The sequence below is a fragment of the Aulostomus chinensis genome, chromosome 5 (assembly GCF_037954235.1).
Source record: "Aulostomus chinensis isolate RoL2024-O1b breed Wild chromosome 5, RoL_Achi_v1.0, whole genome shotgun sequence".
In the NCBI taxonomy this organism is placed as follows: domain Eukaryota; kingdom Metazoa; phylum Chordata; class Actinopteri; order Syngnathiformes; family Aulostomidae; genus Aulostomus; species Aulostomus chinensis.
The window spans coordinates 14,040,485-14,065,208 of record NC_141324.1 but is presented as its reverse complement, the minus strand read 5'-3'; the positions used below and the strand labels follow the sequence as shown (position 1 = coordinate 14,065,208).

The 24,724-nt window shown below is 46.8% G+C and overlaps 4 protein-coding genes across 4 annotated transcripts; 1 reads left to right on the top strand and 3 right to left on the bottom strand.

Annotated features, from left to right (window-relative positions):
- Positions 1-1,205: 1,205 nt before the first annotated feature.
- LOC147261348 (uncharacterized) lies at positions 1,206-3,817 on the top strand. Its single transcript, XM_086204912.1, has one exon. The coding sequence runs from the start codon at positions 1,286-1,288 to the stop codon at positions 2,666-2,668; it is 1,383 nt and encodes a 460-aa protein (XP_086061038.1). The 5' UTR covers positions 1,206-1,285; the 3' UTR covers positions 2,669-3,817.
- A 4,818-nt stretch (positions 3,818-8,635) lies between these two features.
- LOC147261347 (uncharacterized) lies at positions 8,636-11,584 on the bottom strand. The gene is made up of 3 exons (XM_086204911.1): positions 11,224-11,584; positions 10,997-11,129; positions 8,636-10,813 (listed from the first exon to the last, which is right to left on the bottom strand). The coding sequence occupies exon 3, from the start codon at positions 10,758-10,760 to the stop codon at positions 9,336-9,338; it is 1,425 nt and encodes a 474-aa protein (XP_086061037.1). The 5' UTR covers positions 10,761-10,813; positions 10,997-11,129; positions 11,224-11,584; the 3' UTR covers positions 8,636-9,335.
- Positions 11,005-13,604, bottom strand: LOC147261346 (uncharacterized). The gene is made up of 5 exons (XM_086205076.1): positions 13,514-13,604; positions 12,196-12,255; positions 12,032-12,103; positions 11,563-11,942; positions 11,005-11,149 (listed from the first exon to the last, which is right to left on the bottom strand). The coding sequence occupies exons 1-5, from the start codon at positions 13,520-13,522 to the stop codon at positions 11,005-11,007; spliced, it is 666 nt and encodes a 221-aa protein (XP_086061202.1). The 5' UTR covers positions 13,523-13,604.
- Positions 13,605-20,372: 6,768 nt separating this feature from the next.
- On the bottom strand, positions 20,373-21,801 carry LOC147261345 (uncharacterized). The gene is made up of 2 exons (XM_086204910.1): positions 21,266-21,801; positions 20,373-21,139 (listed from the first exon to the last, which is right to left on the bottom strand). Exons 1-2 carry the CDS (start codon positions 21,320-21,322, stop codon positions 20,447-20,449), a joined length of 750 nt encoding a protein of 249 aa, XP_086061036.1. The 5' UTR covers positions 21,323-21,801; the 3' UTR covers positions 20,373-20,446.
- Positions 21,802-24,724: the final 2,923 nt, after the last annotated feature.

The window sequence follows — 24,724 nt, the reverse complement described above, 5'->3', positions numbered from 1 at the left end:
GTGCCATATTTGTCTGATGACGGGTTTGTGAGTGATTTCAATGAGCAAAAGGAGAGCGCATCAGTGCACAGCTTTATAATTAAACTCAGCCAAACTCCAAAAAAATTTTTTAACAAATACTTGAACACAAAAAATAGGTAGGTACCATTGTAAAGGTGCAGCTGTGTAGTTTCATGTGATATGTGTGTGAATGAGCGCTGATGAACCATTCCAGAGATATTGGAGAGCAACGGATGTGTGTCTAGAGTCACGCACTTTGTGTGAATGGATCCCTAGGGTTCGTGTCAAGCTGCTGTTTTTAGGGACAGTGTGGCTTGGAGAACAGTGGCCATCTAGTTTGAAAGAGATGTTCTTACGGTGAATCTGCTTGCGCGTGCTCTGTCTTGACGTAAATGCGCAGTGACGTTTCCTCACTTGAAAAAATGGTGGCTTCCAAGCAGCAGTGTGCTCAGAACTGGTCTGCGGCGGAGAGTTTATTTTTAATAGAGACCCTTCAAGATCTGAACATTATCGCACGCTTAGACGGTAGGAAAAAAGAAATTCTGATCTGTTCAAAAAAGTCCACGTCAAGCTCAACGAAAACGGGCAGCACGGGCCAACACCGTGAAATAAAAACAAAAAGGCCCCCTTCTGTACGCCGTCTCCTCTTCCTTGCTTCCAGTAGAAGCGCCTTCGTATTAAGCTTTTGCTTGAATAAATGTGGCAACACAATCGGAACGACTGTGCTGATCACACGATGGAACCTCCACCATTGATCAGTCACGTGATGTTTACATCCCTCTGCATGTGACACAGCCGTAACACAACGGTTCCGATTAAATGAAGTGGCACATGTAAACACCAGATTGGAATAGATCACGTCACATGTAAACAGTAGACCTGAGCTCTTCAATTGGAATAATTTCAATCGGAATGAAGAAAAAGTCTGCATGTAAACGTGGCTCATGTCTCTATGTGGAGTAAAATTCAATTACAGTATGTAGAATACCAACACCACCCAGATCCTGGACTACATGATCTTGGGGGCAGAGGGCGAGACAAAAGTGTCAGGTGAAGGAGTTCCTCCCAGTCACTGTTGGCCAGTAGGTCAGGTGACATCACAGTGGCTGAGATGACTGAGATGACAGAGATGGCTGGGCTGACAGTTGATAGTTGTCATTTATGAGACTAACTGGGTGATTCCCACAAACATCCACCCAGGATACCTGCAGACAACCAGACTCAGGAGCTTTCTTCTTCTGCTGGTGCTACGGTGGTTTGGAGAATCAGGAGTTGAAAGACGATCATGAGTAACAGAGAATTTGTTCCATTTGAGAACACTAATCAACCTCAACCATTCAGTCCTCCTGGGTTATGGTTCGATATGGATCACCCTCAACCAGTTGATCCTGCTTGGTTATATTTTGACACGGATCATCCTCAAGCAGACGACCTTTTGGAGTTATGGTTGAATACCAATCAACCTCAATCAATTGACCCTCAACCAGCTGACCCTGCTGGGTTATGGTTCAATACGGATCAAAGATCAGATCAACCTCAACCCCCTCACCCTCAACCAGTTGATCCTGTTGGGTTTTGGTTCGAAACGGATCACACTCAACCCATTCACCCTCAACAAGTTCACCCTCAACCAGTTCACACTTCACCAGTTCACATCTCACCAGTTCACACCACACCAATTCACATCTCACCAGTTCACTCCACACCAATTCACATCTCACCAGTTCACTCCACACCAATTCAAATCTCACCAGTTCACTCCACACCAATTCACATCTCACCAGTTCACACCACACCAATTCAAATCTCACCAGTTCACACCACACCAGTTCACACTTCACCACTTCACCCTCAACCAGTTTACCCTCACTCAATTTACCCTCAACCAGATGACCCTTCTGGGTTATGGTTCAACAATTACCACGCTCAGCCAGTTAATCCCCAACCAGTTTATCCTCAACAAGTTCACCCTCAACCAGATGACCCTCCTGGGTTCTGGTTCAATAATTACCTCCCCCAGCCAGTGGCAGGTCAGGACCGAGGCTACTATGGGAACATCCAGATGGGATATGGTCCAGGAGCTGCCACGGCTGCACCCAACTGGACCCACAACCGTCTACAGCCTCATCAGCACGGACAGCTCTTTCCCCTCAATAGACAGACGGGTGCTGTCATCAATGGCCACTACTGGCCACATCACGCAGCAGCTGCCAACCCCCCCGCTGCCCCACCACCCCCCAACAATGGACCTGTCCGTGCCCTGCGTGCGGTTGGAATGATGGGAGGACAGGTTGTGTACAGGTTTGTACCAACAGAAGCTGCACCAGCCACAGCTCCTCCACCAAGAACAAACAAAATCACCAGAAAGAGAAAGGCTAAAGTCCAGCAGCCGTACAAGGACTCCTACATCAAGAAGCCTTTGAACGCCTACATGATCTTCGTGGGGGAGCAGAGGGAGAACGTCAAGAACGAGCTCAACGTCCAAGACAATCGCGTCATTAGTCAAGTCTTGGGGGAGAAGTGGAGGGCCCTTCCTGAAGAAGTGAGGGCTAAATACTTTGAGCAAGCAGCAGCTGCCAGGAAACTCCACGCAGAGAAGTATCCCGACTGGACCTGCAAGATTAACTACGGCAGAATGAAGAGGAAGAGAGACGGGAGAAGCTCCTAAACCCAAGTATGAGTCTTTGGCACTTGACTCCACCAGGACATCATCTTAGAACAGCTGTGAGATGGATCCCCAGAATTCAAGGGCGCAAGCTCACGATAGAACCTCAGGCTGATTTGGTGCTGCCTTTGAGTCTGCAAGGCAGAGGCCACTGATGCTTGCTTGCCTGCAAAGGCTGATGTGATGCTGCGAGCCTTCAAAGGCTGAAGGTCAGCAATGACCTTGAAAGACGATGGTATGGTTGGAAACCTGCAAAGACAAAGTGGAGATGAGGAAACAGAAAAGTGAGAGCAAACGAACCTGAGATGAATAAAATGCAGCGAGACGATCTCAGTGACGAGACTGTAATGGGGTAGTCATGATAAAACAGAATTATACGATGAGCGATACTGTACTTTTCACTTCCTTGCAAGAGGTCAGCCATGACCTGATGTTACAAAAAGGAATCAGTGAATCTGAGACCGACACCACACACCACCAGTGATACGCACTAGAAGCATGAGACACAGTTGAGAGAATGGAGTCGGCAGTGCCAAATGGATACGTTTGGAAGAGAGGATAACCTGCAATGAGTGAATGGTGAACGCCAGTCTACGCCATCCAGCTGTGCCATCAGTTCACTTGGTACCACTTGCTTATATTTTATTAAAAAAAAAAAAGTTAAACACAATGTTTTTTTCATGTGACAACATTTTTGGATTTTCTAAATGTTTCTCATCATGGAAGGGTTCCAGGACACATATCTTTGCATATTGAGTTGGGGATTTTTCGTCTGACAATAGTAGCACCATGATGGTGGGACGTTCGATGACTTCACAACTGGCAAAAACATGTGGTGTGTGCATGGCGAGAATAAAAGCCATTTTACTGAAATACAAACATATTCTGCTGTTGATGAAAAATACAATTTGTTTAAAAGGCACATGCATAAATTTAAAAAAATATAATAGCACAACTATTTCCAGGAACACACAACTATATCCACTATTATAGACATCAAAGGGGCTTTTCAAGATTCCCTATGGTGTCCCTACAGTATTATCTCAACAAAGTATGGAGCAAATATTATTGTGTAGAAAATAGTTACAACTTAACCATAAATGACCAATTAGTAGCCTGGGCGTTTCTTTTGCAAAATCAATGTGGACCCCGGGCGTTTAAAAGAGACCAGGCGTCTATTGGTGACAGGCTTTTATTTATTTTGGCACTGGCCAGCACTGGGCCTTTAGTATTATATTTTTTGTGTGGAACCGTGAGCTTGAAGATTTGCTGTTTGCGGTGCACTGACATCATGTGACATAAATCACTGGTAAGTTAAAATAAATGGCAAGATCTTCCATGAAACCAAGTTAAGATCAAATTAATCTCAAATGATGGCCCCCAGGCGTTGAAACGAACCTGCCATTTATTTGTGACAGGCGGCTGTTTTACAAAATGAGGGCGGACCCTTGGCCATGATATGAGACCCGGCGGCAGTTTGAAACTGGGCTATTAATTGGTCATTTACGGTAAACGGATCTTGGATCATCTTGAGTTGGATCCTTTCAATGAAGAAACATCTCATCATCAGATAATCCACTCTCTAAGCCTGAGCCATTTAGATAGACAGATAGATAGATAGACAGACAGATAGATAGACAGACAGATAGATAGATAGACAGATAGATGGATAGACAGATAGATGGATAGACAGACAGATAGATAGATAGACGGATAGATCGATAGATAGATATAGATAGACAGACAGATAGATAGATAGATAGACAGATAGATAGATAGATAGACAGACAGATAGATAGACAGATAGATAGATCGATAGATAGATAGATAGATAGATAGACAGACTGATAGACAGACAGACAGATTGATAGATAGAAAGATAGATGGTAGAACTTTATTGATCCCACACTAGGAAATTTGTGACAAGTCAATTTTATTTATGTTGCACCAAATCACAACAAAAGTTACCTCATGACTCTTCACTAGTAGAGCAGGTCCAGTTCCACACTCCTTCAATGAATTTACACCCAACAATTCTCCACCAGCAGCACATCCTGCAACAACAACGACAAAAACCTTCCTTTTAACAGGGAGGAACGTCCAGCAGATCCAGGCTCAATGGGGACGGCCTTCTGCTGTGACCTGTTGGAGGGAAAGAGAGCAGGAGAGCGGGGCAGAGACAAAGACAGATAATGGAGGAAGACAGATATACAGAAGGAAAGAGAGGGACAGAGATAAAGAGGGAGAGAAAGGGAAGACACTGATGGACAGATGGGGACATGAGCAGGTGGAGCTACGGGTGGCAGCTTGAGCCTCTTCAGGTCTGCAGCCTCCTCCAGCAGCACCAGGATCTGGGATGAGGGGAGACTGAAGGCTCCAGAGAAGAAGACGAGTTTGTAATACGTATGAGTAAGATTTATGGATGACAAATATAGGAGGACAGAGAGGAAAGAGAGGAGGAGAGAGAAGCCCAGTGCACCATGGGAGATCCCCCAGCAGCCTGAGCCTCCAGCAGCATATCTAAGGCCCAGCCTAAGCAGTTCTGACTGTAAGCCTGATCAAAAAGGAAGGTCTTTAGTCTGCTCTTAAAGGTCGAGAGGGTGTCTGCATCCTGGACCAAAACTGGGAGACGGTTCCACAGGAGGGGAGCCTGAGAGCTGAAGGCTCTGGCTCTGTAGAAGGATATGATGGTCAATGGTATCAAAAGCTGTACTGAGATCTCATCAGACCAGCACAGAGACCAGTCCCTCATCTGATGGTAGTTGGAGGTCATTGGTAACTTTGACGAGTGCTGTTTCTGTGCTCTGATGAACCTGAACCCTGACTGGAAATCCTCTAATAAGCTGTTGCTGTGGAGAAGTCACAGAGTTGTTGAGCAACTGCTTTCTCCAGAATTTCTGACAGAAATGGACGATTTGATTTTGGTCTGTAGTTGGTAGAAGTTCTGGATCCAGGGTTGCTCTTTTGAGGAGGGGTCCAATTACTGCAACTTTAAAGGACTGAGGGACGTAACCAGATAACAGCGACACATTGATCATATCTAAGAGGGAGGTGCTAACGAGGGGTAGCTTGGTTGGGATGGAGTCTAGAAGACAGGTGGAGGTTTAGAGGAGGAAAGGATTGAACTGAGCTCATGAAGACTAACGATAGAAAAACTGTCAAAGTGTACGTCTGGTCCTCCAGCTGCCTCTCAGGCTTCTGAGGCTATCGGTGCCATGTTGTCAACTGATGGCAGGAGGAGGTGAATTTTCTCTCTAAGAAGGACAATTTTGTCATTAAAGAGGTCCATGAACTCTTTGCTGCCCAGGGAAACAGGAATGCTTGGTTCAGTAGAGCTGTGGCTCTCTGTCAGTCTGGTCACAGTCCTGAAGAGGAACCAGGGGTTGTTCTTGTGTTTCTAGATTAGTGCTGAGTAGAAGGCTGCTCTCGCTATACGAAGGGCATTCTTCTAACTTTTAAGGCTGTCTTGCCAGATGATATGTGACTCCTCCAGTTTGGTGGAAACCACCGTTTTCCTGAGTGGAGTGTCGTTGATTAGTACAAATACAAAAGTGATTAATTGATAGTCAGGTAAAAGAGAGTTCTGTGGAAACACAACTGGATGTTCAGCTTCAACTCCATACGTCAGGACGAGGTGGAGGGTGTGGTTGTGACAGTGAGTGGGTTCATGAACAGACTGATGGAAACCAATTGAGTCTAGAAGAGAGAGAAATGCAGCACCCAGACAGTCGTTATCAACATCCACATGAACACTGAGGTCACCTACAATCATGACTTGATCTGATTTGAGAACTAAACTGGACCCTAAGCACAAGGGTAGGCTGTTCATGCTCTGGTTTGTCCCCAGGATTTCTTGGTCCTGCTGCCAAGGGCCTCCTATGAGGCTCCCATTCTCCACATCAGACACCAGTCAGAAGTAAATCTAGACAGACAGTATTTTGGTCATCCACCAGTCAGCCAAAGAAAATTAACAACAATAATTAGCAAAGCAGCATTTGTCCTCTGTCAACCCAGTCTTCGTCCGTCTCTTTAGCTGCCTGCTTACAGTTATTTGTCTCTGGGCTCCTTCCCTTCCATCTTCCATTATGTTCTGGTTGTAGAATATTTAGCAAGAGCAAGGAAGAATTACCACCAACGCGGTCTGTAACTTTCAAACTTCCAGGAGCACCAACACGCCAGCACCACATCACCATTGTTTACTGCAAGTACAGGAACGTGGACGCATCGAGTCCATTGCCTTCACAACTGCACATCCGATTGCCCTCCAACCTGACAGTTGTTTTGCTGAAGTCCCCAGAAAGTGCAGTGCCAGTTGATGTGCACTTTTTGTGTTTTGGGAACTTTTATTATGTTGAAGTTTATTATTTGTCCCGATGTGGAATTTATTTGATTGAAATAAATTGAAATTTATTTGTCAATAATGGCAGCAACTCCACCTCCTCGGCCAGAGCCTGGAGGAATATGAGTGTTAATGTGACTGGGAGGAGTGGATTCATTCAGACTAACATCCTCCCCGTCACTCCAACCCACATTGTGGTTGAAGGTTGAGCTGAGTTGTGTAAACACCATGTTGACATTTTGTCACTGCAGTTACAAATCAATGTTGCATTCACGCAGCAATCACAACTCTCCAGAAACACCTCTGGTCATACGATGATGGAACATGGACGTGTCAGCAGCTGGGGTCCATGACATGTTCTTAAAAAAGGAAGGTAAACATACGTCACACGTTGCTACAGACGTGTACTTCCTTCATGTCTCTGTCATTGACTCCTTCTGGTTCCTGTCATATCCTCAAGGATATTTAATGTCATCACTCAATGTTTTTATTGCTTTGCACTTTTGTTGTGCTGTAATTTTGCTTGAATGTAATAAAACATGATCACTCTTTAATCGCTAAGACATCAAGAGGTTAAATCAGTCAGAGTTGTGGAAAAGATTCTAGAACTCCAGAGCTTCCTCCAGTCACTCCCAGTACAGCGTCATGACGCTACAGGCTACAGTTTATTAGCATATTTGCCAAATTCTCCTCCTGTTTACAGGTCTGGGGTCTGCAGGGTCACAACAGGCACATTTTGTGGAGCTGGTCAGGTCAGGCTCATGGCCACTCAGCCCATGTGTGTTATGGATGTATAACTGGATACAGGAAGTGCTCCACCAGTTAAAACAATACTGACATGCTGGCCAAACACCAGTAAAACAAGTATGGTTACATTCATGTGAGACGCACTGATCCAAAAAGGACTTTCCCCCAACAATCAGACTGGGAAGCAGACGTCTTTACACCAGTGGACTGAGAATTGTTCCAATTGCTGGAGTGGAAATTGAGGGCTTTCATGGAAATGTCAACCAGTCAGCAGGACACAGCAGGGAATCGAACCCCATCCCAGTACACCAGGAGTACCATTACCAGTGTCTTCAGCTGTTTGACACCTCATGGAAGGGGAAAAATAAAAGAACCTCCACAGAGCAAAAATCTCCTCCATGAGGGTTTTAAGTCTCAAGCTGTAACAAGAACAGGAACGACTTCTGTGGGGAAACATCCAATTAAATTCATTATTTTTCCTCTTTGAGTTCTGACTGTCACATATTTGAGCAGCTCCACCAAATGAGGATGGAAAGGTTTTTGTGTCAGGCTGCTGGAAGATTCCACCACCAGATATGAAACCCTACATGAATAAAATCCCCACAGGCCCTCACAGCCACATCCATTTCTTTGTTGTGTTTTGGATTTGGAATCAAATCACCAGTGCCTTTCCCTCAGTTACTAAACATCATGAAGGTTTAGTTTTCTAGATTCAGTGATGAAGTATTTACATCAAAGCATGTTTTCATTGTTTTAAATTCTTTTATAACTTCATCCAACGCTTGCGTCATCCATGAAGAAAATACATTGAAGCAGTTTGGAAACCCCTCCACTGATGTGTCCACCCCCCCCCCCCCGCATAATTTTTCAAAGATATTCAGTCGTCACTCTTTTTGACCTCATCAAGAGCAATAAAACTCCCGTTATCCATGATTGTGTCTCCATCTTCATCATCTTCTCATCCTAACATGAGACCTTCTTGTCCTCTCATCCATGCGCTGCCATTTCAGGTCCATGTTTCTCTTTTTTTTCCTCTTTTCTTCACCTCTTTGCCTCTCATGCTGTTTTGTTGTCAAATGTTCATGAATGTTGCCATCGGTACCTCTCAGTTTCTTTGCTTGCACTATCAAGACCTTCCTCTGCTTCCTGCTGATGAATCTTATGATGACAGCTGGTTTTGCCTCCTCTGGCTTTCTTGGTGAAGTGTGACAAATAAATACTTCCTCACTTTGGATGCTTTTGTTCTTCCTGTGCAGAGAGCCCACCACTTGTTGTTCAGGTGTCAGCACTTCTTCCTGTGGGGCCTCTTCTGTTCTCTCCAGGTTTGCAGTCGTTCCAGCATCGGTTCAGTGTGGAGTATCCAGACCTGTTAGGATCAAATCAGCTCTTCTTGTCTGTTGCTCCACTTCATCCTCTCTCAGCTCCAGCACAGACATTTTCTGTCGTTCTCTGTGTGCGTGGCTTTCAGTGACTTCACCTCCTCAGTTTGTCCAATAAGTTGTTCCTGCTGGCATGAGAGCTTTGTCAGCTCATGTGACATCAAGTTTAGAGATCTTTTACTCTCTTCCAGGTTGTCAGCAGCTGTCATTTCTTTGACCCCTGGACTGTTTCCTCTGTTTGACATTCATTCTTCACATGGTTGCTGCTGGGGCCTGGTGGTGGCCTCTCCTGGAGCCTTGTGGTGGCCTCTGCTGGAGCCCGGTGGTGGCCTCTGCTGTAGCCCGGTGGTGGCCTCTGCTGTAGCCCGGTGGTGGCCTCTGCTGTAGCCCGGTGGTGGCCTCTGCTGTAGCCTGGTGGTGGCCTCTGCTGGAGCCTGGTGGTGGCGTCTGATGGAGCCTGGTGGTGGCCTCTGCTGCCGCCTGGTGGTGGCCTTAGTTGGAGCTTGGTGGTGGCCTCCGTTGCTGCCTGGTGGTGGCGTCTGATGAAGCCTGGTGGTGGCCTCTGCTGTGGCCCGGTGGTGGCCTCTGCTGAAGCCTGGTGGTGGCCTCTGCTGGGGCCTGGTGGTGGTTTCTGCTGGGGCTTGGTGGTGGCCTCCTTTGCGGCCTGGTGGTGGCCCCTGCTTGAGCCTGGTGGTGGCCTCTGTTTGGGCGTGGTGGTGGCCTCGGCTGCCGCCTGGTTGTGACCTTTGCTGGAGCCTGGTGGTGGCCAATGTTTGAGCCTGGTGGTGGCCCCTGTTGGAGCATGGTGGTGGCCCCTGTTGGAGAATGGTGGTGGCCCCTGTTGGTGGCCTCCGTTGCTGCCTGGTGATGGCCTCCTTTGCAGCCTGGTGGTGGCCTCCTTTACAGCCTGATGGTGGCCTTTGCTGGAGCCTGGTGGTGGCCTCTGTTGGAGCCTTGTGGTGGCCTCTGTTGGAGTCTTGTGGTGGCCTCTGCTGGACCCCGGTGGTGGGCTCTGTTGCCGCCTGGTGGTGGCCCCTGCTTTAGCCTGGTGGTGGACTCTGCTTGAGTCTGGTGGTGGCCCCTGCTTGAGCCTGGTGGTGGCCTCTGCTGGGGCCTGGTGGTGGCCCCTGCTTAAGCATGGTGGTGGCCTCTGCTGGGGCCTGGTGGTGGCCTCTGCTTGGGCGTGGTGGTGGCCTTGGCCGCCGCCTGGTGGTGGCCTCTGCTGCAGCCTGGTGGTGGCCAATGTTTGAGCCTGGTGGTGGCCCCTGTTGGGGCATGGTGGTGGCCTCTGCTGGGGCATGGTGGTGACCTCCGTTGCTGCCTGGTGGTGGCCCCTGTTTGAGCCTGGTGGTGGCCTCTGCTGCTGCCTGGTGGTGGCCTCTTCTGGAGCCCGGTGGTGGCCTTTGTTGGAGCCTGGTGGTGGCCCCTGTCGAAGCCTGGTGGTGGGCTTTGCTGGGGCCTGATGGTTGCCCCTGTTGGAGGCTGGTGGTGGTGTCTGATGGAGCCTGGTGGTGGCCTCTGCTGGAGCCTGGTGGTGGCCTCTGCTGGAGCCTGGTGGTGGCGTCTGATGGAGCCTGGTGGTGGCCTCTGCTGCCGCCTGGTGGTGGCTGATACAACATTTAGAGGTCATCTCATTTGTCCTGCAGGGATCTGCTTCTTTTCACTTTGGCGTCGTCCAAAGTGCTGAAAAGGAAAACCACAGAAGAAATTTCAGATAAAAAAGTTGAGTAAAATGTCAGAAGACAGCAGGTTTGTTCAGCTGTAGACTCGCCCTCCAACTCATAAATCCTGAAAGAGTTAAATTCGTGTCACTCTGATTCTCTAAGATGTTGCTGCCCTCAACTCTGATCTGCTCTGATCTCTCACCTCTGCTCTCATCTCAGGGTCTCCTTGTCCGTCCTCATGTTGCTTCTCGTCTCCGGGTCGTCCCTCATCTTGTCCGTCCCTCTGGTCTCATCTGGCATCTTCTCTGCATTTTGGGGTCCTGGGTGATCTGGAACTGAGGGGAAAAAAAAACCTCTGAGACAAAATAAGGGAAGAGAATCAAAGAGCATTAAAAGTGATAAATGAGACTCAGCAGCTCTCAAACTAACCTTGTGAGGGGGAGTGGTGTCATGTGACCCCCTCACCCAAACACACACACACACACACACACACACACACACACACACACACACACACACACACACACACACACACACACACACACACACACACACACACACACACACAAACACATGAAAAAGTTACATCAAATCCAAGCTTGTGAAAGTGGAAGAGGAGGGGACGGAAGAGGATGAGGTGGAGGAGAATTCGGAGGAAGAGGAAAGGGAAGAGGAGGAGGGGGCGGAGGAGGAGGAGGGAGAGCAATGGAGAGGAGTGGAGCAGCAGGGAGGGTAGAAGAAGGAGCAGGAGGAGCGAGGTGAGCAGACGAGTGGAGTAGAGGAGGAAGGAGGGAGAAAGGGTGGGGGAGAGGGGAAAGGGAAAGGCTGGAGGAGGAAAAGTCAGAGGAGGAGGAAAAGTCAGAGGAGGAGGACAAGGAGGAGAAGCAGGGTGGAGAGAGGGAGGAGGCGGAGGAGTGGAGAGGAGTAGAGGTGCAGGGAGGCTTGAAGATGGAGGGGGAGGGGGGAAGGGAGAGGATGAGCAGAGTGGAGCTGGAGGGAGGGCAGAAGTGGGAGGGGGAGGAGGGAGGGGAGAGGACCAGAGGAGTGGAGCAGGATGGAGGGGCAAAAAGTGAAGGAGATTTCGGGGGGGAGCAGATGGCAGGAGCTGGTGCAGGCCTCAGCTTCACGGTGGAGGTCCAGCTGGGACACTGAGGAGACAGAAACACAGCCAGCGTCAGACTCCTGCTCCACATCCAGGACACATGAAGGGACTCCTGAAGGAGCAGCAATGACCCACCCTCCTGAGGACCATCCTGGGGCTGCTGCGTCCTCCCGGGTCTGGGACCAGGACTGAGATCCAGGAGAGACGCTGCCAAGACAGAAACCATCAAACCTTCAACTCTTGGACCAAACTGAAGTGAATCAGAAGACGCTTGAACCAGAAGATCGATAATCACCCACCTTCCTGAGGACGAGCCTCACGTCGGGCTTCCTGACGCAGCAAGAGTGGTGCTGATCCACCTGGAGACAGAAACCAGTCACACTACTGATCCATGACACCTGAGCACACCTGCAGCTGCTGGACCGAACTAAATCACATGATCAGTTCTCAACAATACAAACATGAGTCCCAGTTCATTCCCGCATCTTAACATCCACGTTGTGCTGCTCAGAGACCGTGTGATGAACCTGTACTGGTGATCAACCAGAGCTCTGTCACTCCAGCTCATCAACAACCAGACGCTCCTCCATCTTGAGGTCGTCCCCTGGACAGATGCCAGGTCAAAGCCAAGCTGACTCACTTCCTGTTCTGCTCACATGGTTCTGACATGAATCCACATTTAATTCATGCTTTACACTTTCCAACAAGCGTTGATGTCTCCTTTAAATTCTTTAGAACAACACAGCAACACGTCAGAGAATGAACCAAACTGTTCATTTCTGCTGAAATTCAGAAAAACAGTTTCTCTTCTACTTTCTAAAAGTGTGTTTATGACAACAAATCAGCTCTACGGCCTAGGATAGAAATAAATATGAATTAATATTTTTGATCTGAACAGGAAAGATTTATTACAGTAAACACACACACACACACACACACAGCAATATAAAAGCTACATGAGGAACAAGATTTTCCAATGTGGAAAACAGATTTATAACATTTCCCTGAGTTTCAGTGATTTGTTCAAAATGTTCATTCGCTGTTTCAATAAAGATGTGAAGCTGCTGATGTGGGAAATAAGAGGTTTTACAACTGATGAGTTTTTGAATATTGCAGGTCTTACACACACACACACATACACACACACAAACACACTGATGTTTAAATATTAAAACTCCCTGTTTTCAGTTGAATTTGCCGTTTCATTCGTTGAAGTGAGTGATTTCAACGAACAAGCAAACTTCCAAATGTTGCATTAAATCTCATAGAAAAGTCCAGTCCTCTTGATGTGAAACTGATGCTCTGATCACCAAAGCTGAGCTGATTCAGTCGAGTTCAGAAATAAACAGCTCACCTGTTAGCTTGAATGAAGCATGACTCCAGTCATTCAGACATAAAGTCGGTTCATTATTTATCTCAGTGGTCAACAACTTTGAAACCAATATGTTTCAATGCTATTTTGTTCTCCAAATTGTGTCTCAAATCCTAAAATGCCTTCCCGGTGAAATGACAGTGCGTCAGAGGATTTGAGCTCCTCACGAAGTGTCAACAGCAAAACAACACAAAGGACAAACAAACAAAGTGAACACAGAATTGAAGTAAAACAGGACAACCTACTTTTGCCATGTTGGACGTCTCCTCCAAAGGTTTGTGAAAGTGCTTTTTCCTGAGAAACTCTGTCAGAAGTCGCTCAGACACGTCTGCTCCAACGGCTGCTGACAGCAAACTGCGAGAACTTGACTGTGATCACGTGATGACGTATGTTAACGTTCGCGGGATCATCGCGAATGATGCGCGTGGAGACCAAGCATAGCAACCACAACTCTTCATCCTCCTCTTCCTCTCCTGCGCGTCTCAAGGCTCCAGGTCTCGTTGAGTGAATCTTATCCTCCATTAAAGCTCAACAAAGACCTGACAGTACGAAAGACACTAAAAGCGTTCCAGTCTGAATTTACTAGCTTTTGCAATGATTAATGGGTTTAAAAGCTTCATGTATTTCATAAACAATATGAAACAAATGAAAACAAAAGGGTTTGGAAAAACAAAGTCGATGCAAAATACTGTTAATTTTTCGCTCACTGTCAAATCAGATGCATGAATTTATGTGGCTGGGGAGGAAACATGAATCCACAGAGACACGCATTTCCCCAAAATGAAATCTAAACTCACCTCAGAGTTTAATGTGATTACATGAGGATGAGAGCAGGAACAGAATTAGGAGAAGACAGTAAGAGAAGAAGTGGCAGAAGTGGGATTCTATCAATGTCTTCCTGGTGATAAATGCTTCCAAGCGGGTCAAACACACACCTGTGGTGCTGAGGTGCTGGTCCAAGAAAACAAGGAGAAAAATGACAAACGCAGCTGCACAATCAGGCTTTCATGGGATGATTTGGTGGAGAAAATCTTGAACTGACGTGTATCACACAAATACGTGAATATGAAATACCACAATGAGAAGAAACAGTACAACTACTGAGCTGAATGACATATGAAATATAAAAATAACCACTTCAGTTTCAGTAAACACCCACGTTCACAGTTCACCTCAGGAAAACGCCATGAAACAACAGAAAATGGTAGAAGAGATTTTGATTTATTCACATTGGTGAGACAGATGTGCCTCGTGGAGAATCATTTTCTACATCTACTGGTCCTGATGCTGAGACACCTGATTTCTCCATCCATGACAGGTTTACAGCCTGCATGGATCTCGTATCTAAGAGGTCACTTGACTTTTTGATCAAACCCAAAGGTCAGAAAAATCCTCTTAATCCTCCAGCAGGGCGTCCAGTCGCTGACACTCTCCACTCCCTCAACTTCTAGTATATTTTATTCAAGCATTAAATGAACAACTTCCATCCTCTGTCAGAGTTCTTCAAACCACGAACTGGAGATACATTCTTGATCAGCCTGATATGGAGGCTGTCTCCACTCAGGGGCCTCAGGAGGCCACAAATATCCAAACATCTTTGTTCATTTATCCTCACACAGAATGACTTCCTCTTCCTTTCAGACACCTCCAGCACTACGTTGAATTTTCTTCAGTGTTTCTGGCTTTGCACTGGCTAAATAAGAAATGTTGAATCTCTCTAGTTTGTTGTCGTTGTCCTCTGCTTATCGGGTCCGGTTTGCGAGGGAAGCAGCCTCAGCAAGGAAACCCAGACCGCCCTCTCCCCCGCCACTTCCACCAACTCTTCCAGGGGAATCCTGAGGCGTTCCCAGGCCAGCCGAGAGACGTAAACCCTCCAGAGTGTCCTGGGTCAGATAGACAGACACATAGACAGACAGACAGACAGACGACAGACTGATTGATCAATCGATAGATAGACAGAAAGTTTTATTGTCCAGTTGGGAAAGTGTTTCTCAGTAAAAGAGACACAACCGTTAGCAACAACAGCCACATATAAGCAACCCCAGACAAGACCCCAATTTCCTACTTCCCACAAACCTGAAAGAAGGACATATAAGAGCATAGACATTCGACAATATGACATAATACACAATCCCTGAGCTGCAGATCGCAGAGTGCATAGTGGGCAGTATTGCACATGCCTGTCAGAAGAAAGAAAGAAATACAGTGGGTAAAAAAGATGCGATGATAAACTGTATATAGTTCTCTGGAAAAGGCAGGGTAGTGAAACCTGCTACCAGATGGTAGTAGAAGCCTCGAGGCCTCCTCTCGGTTGGAAAAGCCCGGAAAACCTTCCGAGGGAGTCGTCCAGGAGGCGTCCTCACCAGACGCCTGAACCAGCTCAGCTGACTCCTCGTGACATGGAGGAGCAGCGGCTCTCCTCTGAGTCCCTCCTGAATGTCTGAGCTGTGTGGAAAAGACAACTTATTACTTATATTTGTACAAGGCTGACACGTCCAGTGTCGACTGACTCCCACCACAGCTGTCCGCCGCCATTTTTGTCAATGAAATGAGTGCGGCAAGTGTCCACAGTCGCATTCTCAAAATCTTGACCGATAAGAGTACGTTATCTGGGTACTTTTGCGTTCTCAATTTTCGCATACGAGCCATACTTTTTTCCATGTTGAGTTGAGTACACACAAAAATAAAAGGATGTAGTATGGAAGTCAAAATAATCTTCAGATGTGGAGGGTTTGACACAATAAAATTAACATGAGACACAAAAGACAAAGAAACAAACAAAAAACCAACCCTGGTTGATGCGTCCATGGATCCATTTGACCGAACCAACTGCACTCTAACACTCCATGTTGCCATCTGCTGTTGTGTCACAACAAAGTAACAAACCTCAGTTCACAAACTGAGCACAACTCAAATCTCAACCAAACGTGTCGTGAAGACGAGGAGGAACTCCAACTGACCAACAATGATGGAGGAGAATCTACACCTGCACATGTATGCCATCCATGATGAACATGGGCGGTACTATGGTGCAGGGAATGAGGTCATGGAGACGGTCTGGGAGCCAGTCCTGGACGTTCAATGCAGCAATGATTGACAGTCTGGTGGCCAAACTGATCATCCCAACAGCATTGCTGCCCCAGCAACAGACACACGTATGGGCTTGGAACACCAGGGTCAGCCAGGAGACCAGTCTTCCCTCATGACCTACAGGGACCACAACACTGATTATGAGGGGTATTGTGGAGAACCTGGTCCCTACAGCGGTTCTGAGTGTCAGTGGTATTGTGGAGAACTGGATATAGGCAGGGTTCACCCTGGACAGGTCACCAGTCCATCACAGGACCAACATAGAGACAGACAACCATTCACACTCACAGTCACACCTACGGTCAATTTAGAGTATCAATCAGCCTCGTCCTCTCTTGATGTCTTTGGACTGTGGGAGGAAGCTGGAGTACCAGAGAGAACCCACACAGGAACAGGGAGAACAAGGAGACTCCACACAGAAAGTTCCTGTGCCCGAGCTGGGACTCGAACCAAGAACCTTCTTGCTGTGAGGCGACAGTGCTGACCACTGCACCACCGTGTCACCAATGGAATCTCTTCCTTAAATCCAGCTACAGCCTGATCAGACAAACATCTGGAAACCACCGTTTTCCTGAGTGGAGTGTCGTTGATTCGTACAAATACAAAAGTGATTAATTGATAGTCAGGTAAAAGAGAGTTCTTTGGAAACACAACTGGATGTTCAGCTTCAACTCCATACGTCAGGACGAGGTGGAGGGTGTGGTTGTGACGGTGAGTCGGTTCATGAACAGACTGATGGACACCAATTGAGTCTAGAAGAGAGAGAAATGCAGCACCCAGACAGTCGTTATCAACATCCACATGAACACTGAGGTCACCTACAATCATGACTTGATCTGATTTGAGAACTAAATTGGACCCTAAGCACAAGGGTAGGCTGTTCATGCTCTGGTTTGTCCCCAGGATTTCTTGGTCCTGCTGCCAAGGGCCTCCTATGAGGCTCCCATTCTCCACATCAGACACCAGTCAGAAGTAAATCTAGACAGACAGTATTTTGGTCATCCACCAGTCAGCCAAAGAAAATTAACAACAATAATTAGCAAAGCAGCATTTGTCCTCTGTCAACCCAGTCTTCGTCCGTCTCTTTAGCTGCCTGCTTACAGTTATTTGTCTCTGGGCTCCTTCCCTTCCATCTTCCATTATGTTCTGGTTGTAGAATATTTAGCTAGAGCAAGGAAGAATTTCCACCAACGCGGTCTGTAACTTTCAAACTTCCAGGAGCACCAACACGCCAGCACCACATCACCATTGTTTACTGCAAATACAGGAACGTGGACGCATCGAGTCCATTGCCTTCACAACTGCACATCCGATTGCCCTCCAACCTGACAGTTGTTTTGCTGAAGTCCCCAGAAAGTGCAGTGCCAGTTGATGTGCACTTTTTGTGTTTTGGGAACTTTTATTATGTTGAAGTTTATTATTTGTCCCGATGTGGAATATGATTGGTTACAGACCTGTAGCCACTCCCTGTTGAAGAGAGTGTCTAATATTTTGGCTAAGAGACCATTTGTTTCTATTAGGTGCATGTTACTCATGCTCCGTCTCTCTCATGTGGGGGTTAAAATGGGATCCTGTGTTCAGTGTAGCTGCAGGGAAAAGTGTGTGTTCAGTTGGTCCATCGTCTGTTTTCCCTGTCTGAACTCTTCTGAGTCAGTCACAACTCTTTATTGCGTGTGTGTTTGTGTAGCTTCCTGTGTGGAGTTGTGTCTGGTAAACACAATCACATGATTGAATTTAACACTTCCATCATGAACTTTTATTAGCTAGAATTCTCTTTGGGGGAGACATTTTATTTAATTTTTCTGATCCTTAATGTCTAACTGTGTGGAAATGTGATGGATGTCAGTATTTTAGTGTAAAACAAGAAGAAACAACAGTTTTGATGTCCAGATGTTGCAGAGTCTGTTGAAGTTAGCATGCTAACCAGTTAGCGGCAGTTTGTGCTAGCATGTAGAGTGGAGCGCTGCAGGGATGAAGTATTTTGGTTGTCCAACAGGAAGTTAGTGTGTCAGGGTTGAGACATCGTCATAGTCCAACAGGAAGTTAGTGTGTCATTGTTGAGACATCTTCATAGTCCAACAGGAAGTTAGTGTGTCAGGGTTGAGACATCGTCATAGTCCAACAGGAAGTTAGTGTGTCATTGTTGAGACATCTTCATAGTCCAACAGGAAGTTAGCATCTCCATGGTTTCCCTCAACCAGAAGCCAGTGGGATTGCTCCATTTTGACATCTTGATGATCATTTGTCCTTCTGTTCGCCAAACAGTTGGCTGTCAATTTAAAAAACAAAACTTTTTATATTTTGATCTTCAACTCTTTGCATACTTTTGTTAAAATGCTTACCTCTGTGTTTTTTGTTGTTGTTCTCTGTAGCACAAAGTCTTCCTGGTGGCGAAAGACCAGTTCAGCATGGAGTGTGTTGAAGCTAAAGTCTGCTGCACCAGCACCCACAGGCAGTTCTCCCCCGACAGGTCGATTCTTGTGAGGAATATTCGTCAGGAAGTGCACTTGTTAAACAGTTCTGATCCACCCTCGCTCTCCCTGGAGCTCCTCCTGTGTCCCCTCGAATAAATTAAACATCACCATCATCCTGTCACTCAGAATGCTGCGGTGTCCTCGACTGGTGTCCACGCCCTGGGCAGATATGTCTTCAGCCTCCACAACCACCAGCCGCTCACAATGGCTTTTAAAAATTCGGGGTTCTCTTAAGCAAATTCATGAAGCAAAGTAAACTTTGTATCCTGTGACTGCGAGTCAAAAGCACAACAATCCAAATAAAAACATCAATGTTTGGTTGAGCCAGTGTTTATCCATCACCAGATCATTTCATTCCTGTCTCTAATTTCCTTGTCCGTCTCTCTCTCTCCTTCAGCCTGGAACTGTGGTACCAGGTTACTTGAACCGGTGACCAGCGACTGTATCTGCCCTCCCAGGACCCTCCGTCCTGAGGGCACCCAGTGTGAGCTCCAGACTTTTGGCTGCCACCCAGTGGTGGGGTGTGAGGCCTGCAACTGCTCCCGGCCATGAATCACTGCCCCAGATGTCAGCTGTGACGCACTCAGCGGACAGTGCAGGTGAGGGGTGATGACTCAGGAATAGTGGTCCAGTATCAGAGTTGGCCCAAGCAGACATAGAACCAGCTCTCCCACCATTAAATTAACCATGATGACAAGAAGTTAAATCTCCTCACTGGAATGGTGAAAGCTATAATTCCCCCCAAAAATGTGTTTGGTCTTTCAAGTACTCACAAATAGGTGGGAGCTCACCAAGTTTTTGTCCGTCCTGCATGACTTTGTTAGTGTGGTTTTTTTTGGATTACCGAGCGTCCGGCTGAATAAAGAAGACGTGTATTCTAGACCGCTGATTCCAAACCTTCGTTGCTTTTGTGGCCCCCTGGTGGAAATGTAACAAATAAATATGAATAAATAAAAACATGAAAATAAAATTATACAGAATAATGTTTAAATGTTAAAACTCAGTTACATTAAAAGTACATTAAAATATTTAGATATTATTTTCATTATTTTGTTTTGTGATGGGCCGGACCACCTTGCAGCGGGACCGCATCGCACTTGACTTGCAGCTCCACCTGCCAACTCCATCAGTTTTGTGTGGAATCTGTCGTTGGCAATCCAGCAGATCTGTCCTTTTCCTTACCTGTCAGCCTCTGCTGTTCTGTAGGACTTTGTTTTAAAGGGATATGGGAACATCCAGCTGTGCACAGTAGGACCGTAAGTCAAGATGGCAAATGCCAGTGTCAAGTATGAAAAAACGCCACAATCTAACCACCCACACCCTCACTCACAAGAGCCATGCGACCCAACTTGGGACAGTGAGGTTCACAGTTCGCTGCATTTAGTACATTTATATTAGTCTGACATGAATACAGCATTTAACTTACTTTTATTTTGATGCTGAGAATAAGGATTCGCCCGTGTGTTGATGTTTGAAGACAAGTCATGTTGAACACAAGGGCCGTAAAACAGGCCAGAGGTATAAAATGTTTTTTAAAAAAACACCACACATCACATGCAATGAAGAGTGAACAGTAAAACCATTTATTGGAAAAATAAGTTTTATTTTGAGATTTTATGCTGACAGACAAAAAAGAGCTAAAAACCTGTCTACTAGACGTCCACGCTCCTGCCGAGCGTCCTTCAGGACCTGCTCTGTCTCCTTCCACTTGGCTTTCTTGTCCTGATTAAAAAGAGCTAAAAACCTCTCTACTAAACGTCCACGCTTGACTTTCTTCTGCCGATGTCCCTCCTTCATGCGTTTGTGTCTCCTGGCTTGTGGCACTGCCTCTTGGGCCGGTGCTGTCTTGTGAAGCTCCTCCCTCACGACCCCCACGACCTCCTTGGGTTCTTCCTGGGTCTGACGGTCTTTGTCCAAGACCATTACTTCCTCTTCACGCCCTTCCTCTTTTGATGGCTGGTGGGCCTCCTGGACCTCCTCTGCCTCCGTATTTTCATCCTCCTTTGTCTGTTGCTCTGGATCCACGATGATCACCTCCTCCTCATGCCCTTCGTCTTTTGCTGGCAGGTGGGCCTCCTGGACCTCCTGGACCTCCTCTGCCTCCGTAACATCTTCCTCCTTTGTCTGTCGCTCTTCATCCAAGACCATCACCTCCTCCTCATGCCCTTCATCTTTTGCTGGCAGGTGGGCCTCCTGGACCTCCTCTGCCTCCGTAACATCTTCCTCCTTTGTCTGTCGCTCTTCATCCATGATGATCACCTCCTCCTCATGCCCTTCATCTTTTGCTGGCAGGTGGGCCTCCTGGACCTCCTTGACCTCCTCTACCTCTGTATCATCTTCCTCCTTTGTCTGTCGCTCTTCATCCAAGACCATCACCTCCTCCTCATGCCCTTCATCTTTTACTGGCAGGTGGGCCTCCTGGACCTCCTTGACCTCCTCTACCTCCGTATCATCTTCCTCCTTTGTCTGTCGCTCTTCATCCAAGACCATCACCTCCTCCTCATGCCCTTCATCTTTTGATGGCAGGAGGGCATCTTGGACCTCCTCTGCCTCCGTATTTTCCTCCTCTGTCTGTTGGTCTGTATCCAAGACCTCCTGGGCCTCAGGGACTCTTCCTTCTGTGTCATGCTCTTTGTCCTCATCCCGTAGTTTTGCATCAGAGATGCTGACTTCCTGCCGAGCGTCCTTCAGGACCTGCTCTTTCTCATTCCACTCTGCTTTCTGGTCCTGCTGCTCTCTCTTCCACCGGGCCTCAAGGACCTGGAGGAATGTTTTTGCATCTTGTAGTTCAGCCTTCCACACAATGTTGTTGGCCTGCCACTCTGCAGTGATTTCAACTTTAAACCCCAATTATCAGCTTCCATCAAGAGCTTTCTTCACAAAAGAGACGGAGAAAAAGAACGAAAGCATCAAAGCCCTGCAAGAGACAGACAGCATTTGCTTCACAAATCGAGCGTCAGCGTTCGTTCTGTCAGGCCGTGGTAGTCAAGCGCTGTTGGCTTTGCTGTCCGTCAGTCAAACTGATTAATCAGCCGATCTGCAGCTGCTCCGCATCAGCTGATCAAATCTTTCGCTTCTGATTGGCTCCTTTCAAACTTTAAATGTCAACCGGCCTCAACTACCGCAATGCTAATTTCTGGTTTATGCTGCTCTGTCTGCTGCTTGTCTGCTCCTCCAGGTGCTCCTGCTTCTCCAACTTGCAACTTGCTACCCACCACCTCCCCAGCTCTACTTCGTTGTGTATAACATGGCGTAGATCGTTCCATGTCATGTTGCTGCTCTGTTCACGGGGGTATAATTGCTCTTCCAGTCTTAAACTGGGAGAACCTTCCCTCACGCTGCTGGTCCCCTGTTTCATGGCGCTCATGAAAAATATCAGGGGACTCCTGTGAACAGAGCCGTACCGCCAGTTTGTACTTTAATAAACAAATCAAGCTCATTATCATCTCTGTGTTTCTTGACGTGAAAGGACCTGACAGAACTGATATTTGGACATGATTGCAACAGAGGCTGATATGGGGGTGACATGCCACTATCTTGGGAAGACCTGGAACATGGTGTCCCACTGCCTGACAACAATGTCCCTTGAGGAGAGACAGATGAAAATGAAAATATTGCACAGTGGATTGAGGAGGTGGTTGCTAAATTTAACATTTCAGCAGAGAAAATAAAGGCTGTCGTCCACGACAACGGCCCTCATGTTGTAGCAGCAGCAAAGGTTCTACAAGAAAGGCACAGGTGGTCCTGTCTGTCTGCGCTGGCAGGGCACACCCTCAACTTGGTTGTGCAAAGATATTTGAAGACTCAAGAGTCTTAAAAAAGAGTGAACTGGCAAGCACCAAGTTGAAGGACAAGCAGAAACAATTGGTTGTCAAGGAGAACACGCTGGTGCAAGATGTCTGCATGTGCTGGAACTGCACTTCCACCATGTTGTCCAGGTTAGAAGAACCGAGATGGACTGCCACACTCTCCGACCCAGCAGTGCCCCACAGAGGGAAACACTACCTGGACCTCAAACCTGAACAGTGGAACCTGATTGAGGAGCTGAACCACGTCCTTGAGCCCCTTTCAATCAGCCACAATGTTTCTGAGTGGACCACAACATGTCACACTCTAGTACTTCCACATCTTGTGTGCAAACTTCAGCAGAAAATACAAAGTCCAGAACTTGAGACTGCACCTGTGAAGTTGTTCCAGACTCATGCTCCAGAAGAGGTCACACAAAGATGTGGAGGACGAACTGAGTTTACTCCTGAGTCTCCAATCATCACCCCGCTTGCTGCTGCTTTGGATCCCAGATTTCGAAAGCTGACGTTCATGCCTGCTGGCCAAGTATCCAAGACCCAAAGCAAAGTAGAAGCCACGCCTTCCTTCATTGCAATCAAGTGCTCCTTTAAAGGTTTACACACACACACACACACACACACACACACACACACACACACACACAAACACACACACACACACACACACACACACATCATGAAAGAGACTGATAAGGAGGAGTGGCCTTTGCCTTGATTCTCCTTCATATGTTGGTTTAAAGCACTCCACTTAAAAGAAATACAAAGTTGGAAGTATTTTAATTTGATCAATTCCTCATTTAAGTTTTATTTGTGCTTAGTTGCTTCTGAAAATGTCGGTACACGATGCTGCTGCTGTGCAGAACGTGAATTGAAGAAATGAAACTAAAAATGTCTCATTTTCTCTTGTGTTCATTCTTGTTGTTTCACTAAGCAGAAAGAGGTTTTATTCATTCTGATTAATTTTCAGTAGAAGACCTGATTACTAAAACAATCGACAGCTGCAGCCCTAATTAGGACTTCAGTTTTTATCTACTTTTTTAGTTCACCTTGAATAATTTCTGTTCATTAGAATTGTCTTATTTGATTTGACCTTTTTCAAAGGACTGCTGTACTGAGCTTCCAAATGGTGGTGTTGGTGTGTTCATTATGGGATGTATTTTCTGGTTGAATCCTTGTTGTAATGCAGTCTTTGCTGGGTGGCCATTTTATCAGGTAGGTGTGTGCACTCCAATGCAGTGCAACGCAGGTTCAGAAGCGTATTTGCATCATCAGAATTGTGAAATGTTTCCTTTGTGTTTTCCTCCGGGGTCAAAATGACCCCAACTCTTTTGACTGTTTCTTCTTTCCTTCGTCCCCTCCTTCCCTCTTTCTTGCCACCCTCCTCACTTCCTTGTTTCCTTCCTTCTTTCTTCCCCCTTTCCATCTTTCCCCCTCTATCCTTTCTACCTCCCTTTCTTCTGATCTCTTTCCTTCTGTCATGGTTCCTCCTTTCTTCCCTTCCTTCTTTTTCTCCTTCCCGTCTTTGAGTCCTCCTTTCCATCTCTCTTCCCCCGATCCTTTCTCCCTTCCTTCTGTCATCCATCCTTCCTCCAGTCTTCATTCCTTCCTTCCTACTTTCTTTCACTCCTCCCTCCTCACTTCCTTCTTTCTGCCTTCATTCTTTATTTGTTTCCTTCTCTTCCTCCCTCACTCCTTCCTTTCTTGACCTGAAGACGACGGGAGCATTCACCATTCATTTAGATGTCATCTGTAGTATAACAGCCTTGACTTTTTTTCTAATTGCAAAAAGTCAAACAGAAAGTTCCTCAAAGTTGGAAGGTGCTGAATGTTCAAGATCAGTTCCTGCTTGACTGTGTTCCACTGCGCCGCTGCACCCAGAGTCTGAAGAGCATGAAAGCTTTCTGTTCCTGTTCTTCCACTTGTTTGTCTTTGTGTTGAGGCGAACGCACACTGTGGCAGTGACTTGTCTTTAAACAAAGTTCAGGTGCCAACACAACAGGTGTACAGCAGCAGCCATGAGGCGCTGACACCTTTAACAGTCACTGTCATTTTGAAGGTGCTGCCAATAAAGTTGTCAGATCAGTGC

Bases quoted from the DNA above. Each gene is read 5' to 3' on its own strand.
- LOC147261348 (XM_086204912.1), top strand. From the start codon at position 1,286: ATGAGTAACAGAGAATTTGTTCCATTTGAGAACACTAATCAACCTCAA.
- LOC147261345 (XM_086204910.1), bottom strand. From the start codon at position 21,322: ATGGTCTTGGATGAAGAGCGACAGACAAAGGAGGAAGATGATACGGAG. The intron at 21,140-21,265 runs GTCAAGGAGGTC...GAGGTCAAGGAG, and splicing joins ATGATACGGAGGTAGAGGAG to GTCCAGGAGGCCCACCTGCC.
- LOC147261347 (XM_086204911.1), bottom strand. From the start codon at position 10,760: ATGACCTCTAAATGTTGTATCAGCCACCACCAGGCGGCAGCAGAGGCC.
- LOC147261346 (XM_086205076.1), bottom strand. The intron at 12,104-12,195 runs GTGGGTGATTAT...CTGTCTTGGCAG, and splicing joins TGAGGCTCGTCCTCAGGAAG to CGTCTCTCCTGGATCTCAGT. The intron at 11,150-11,562 runs GTCTGCTCACCT...ATTTTGTCTCAG, and splicing joins CTTCCTCCTCTACTCCACTC to AGGTTTTTTTTTCCCCTCAG.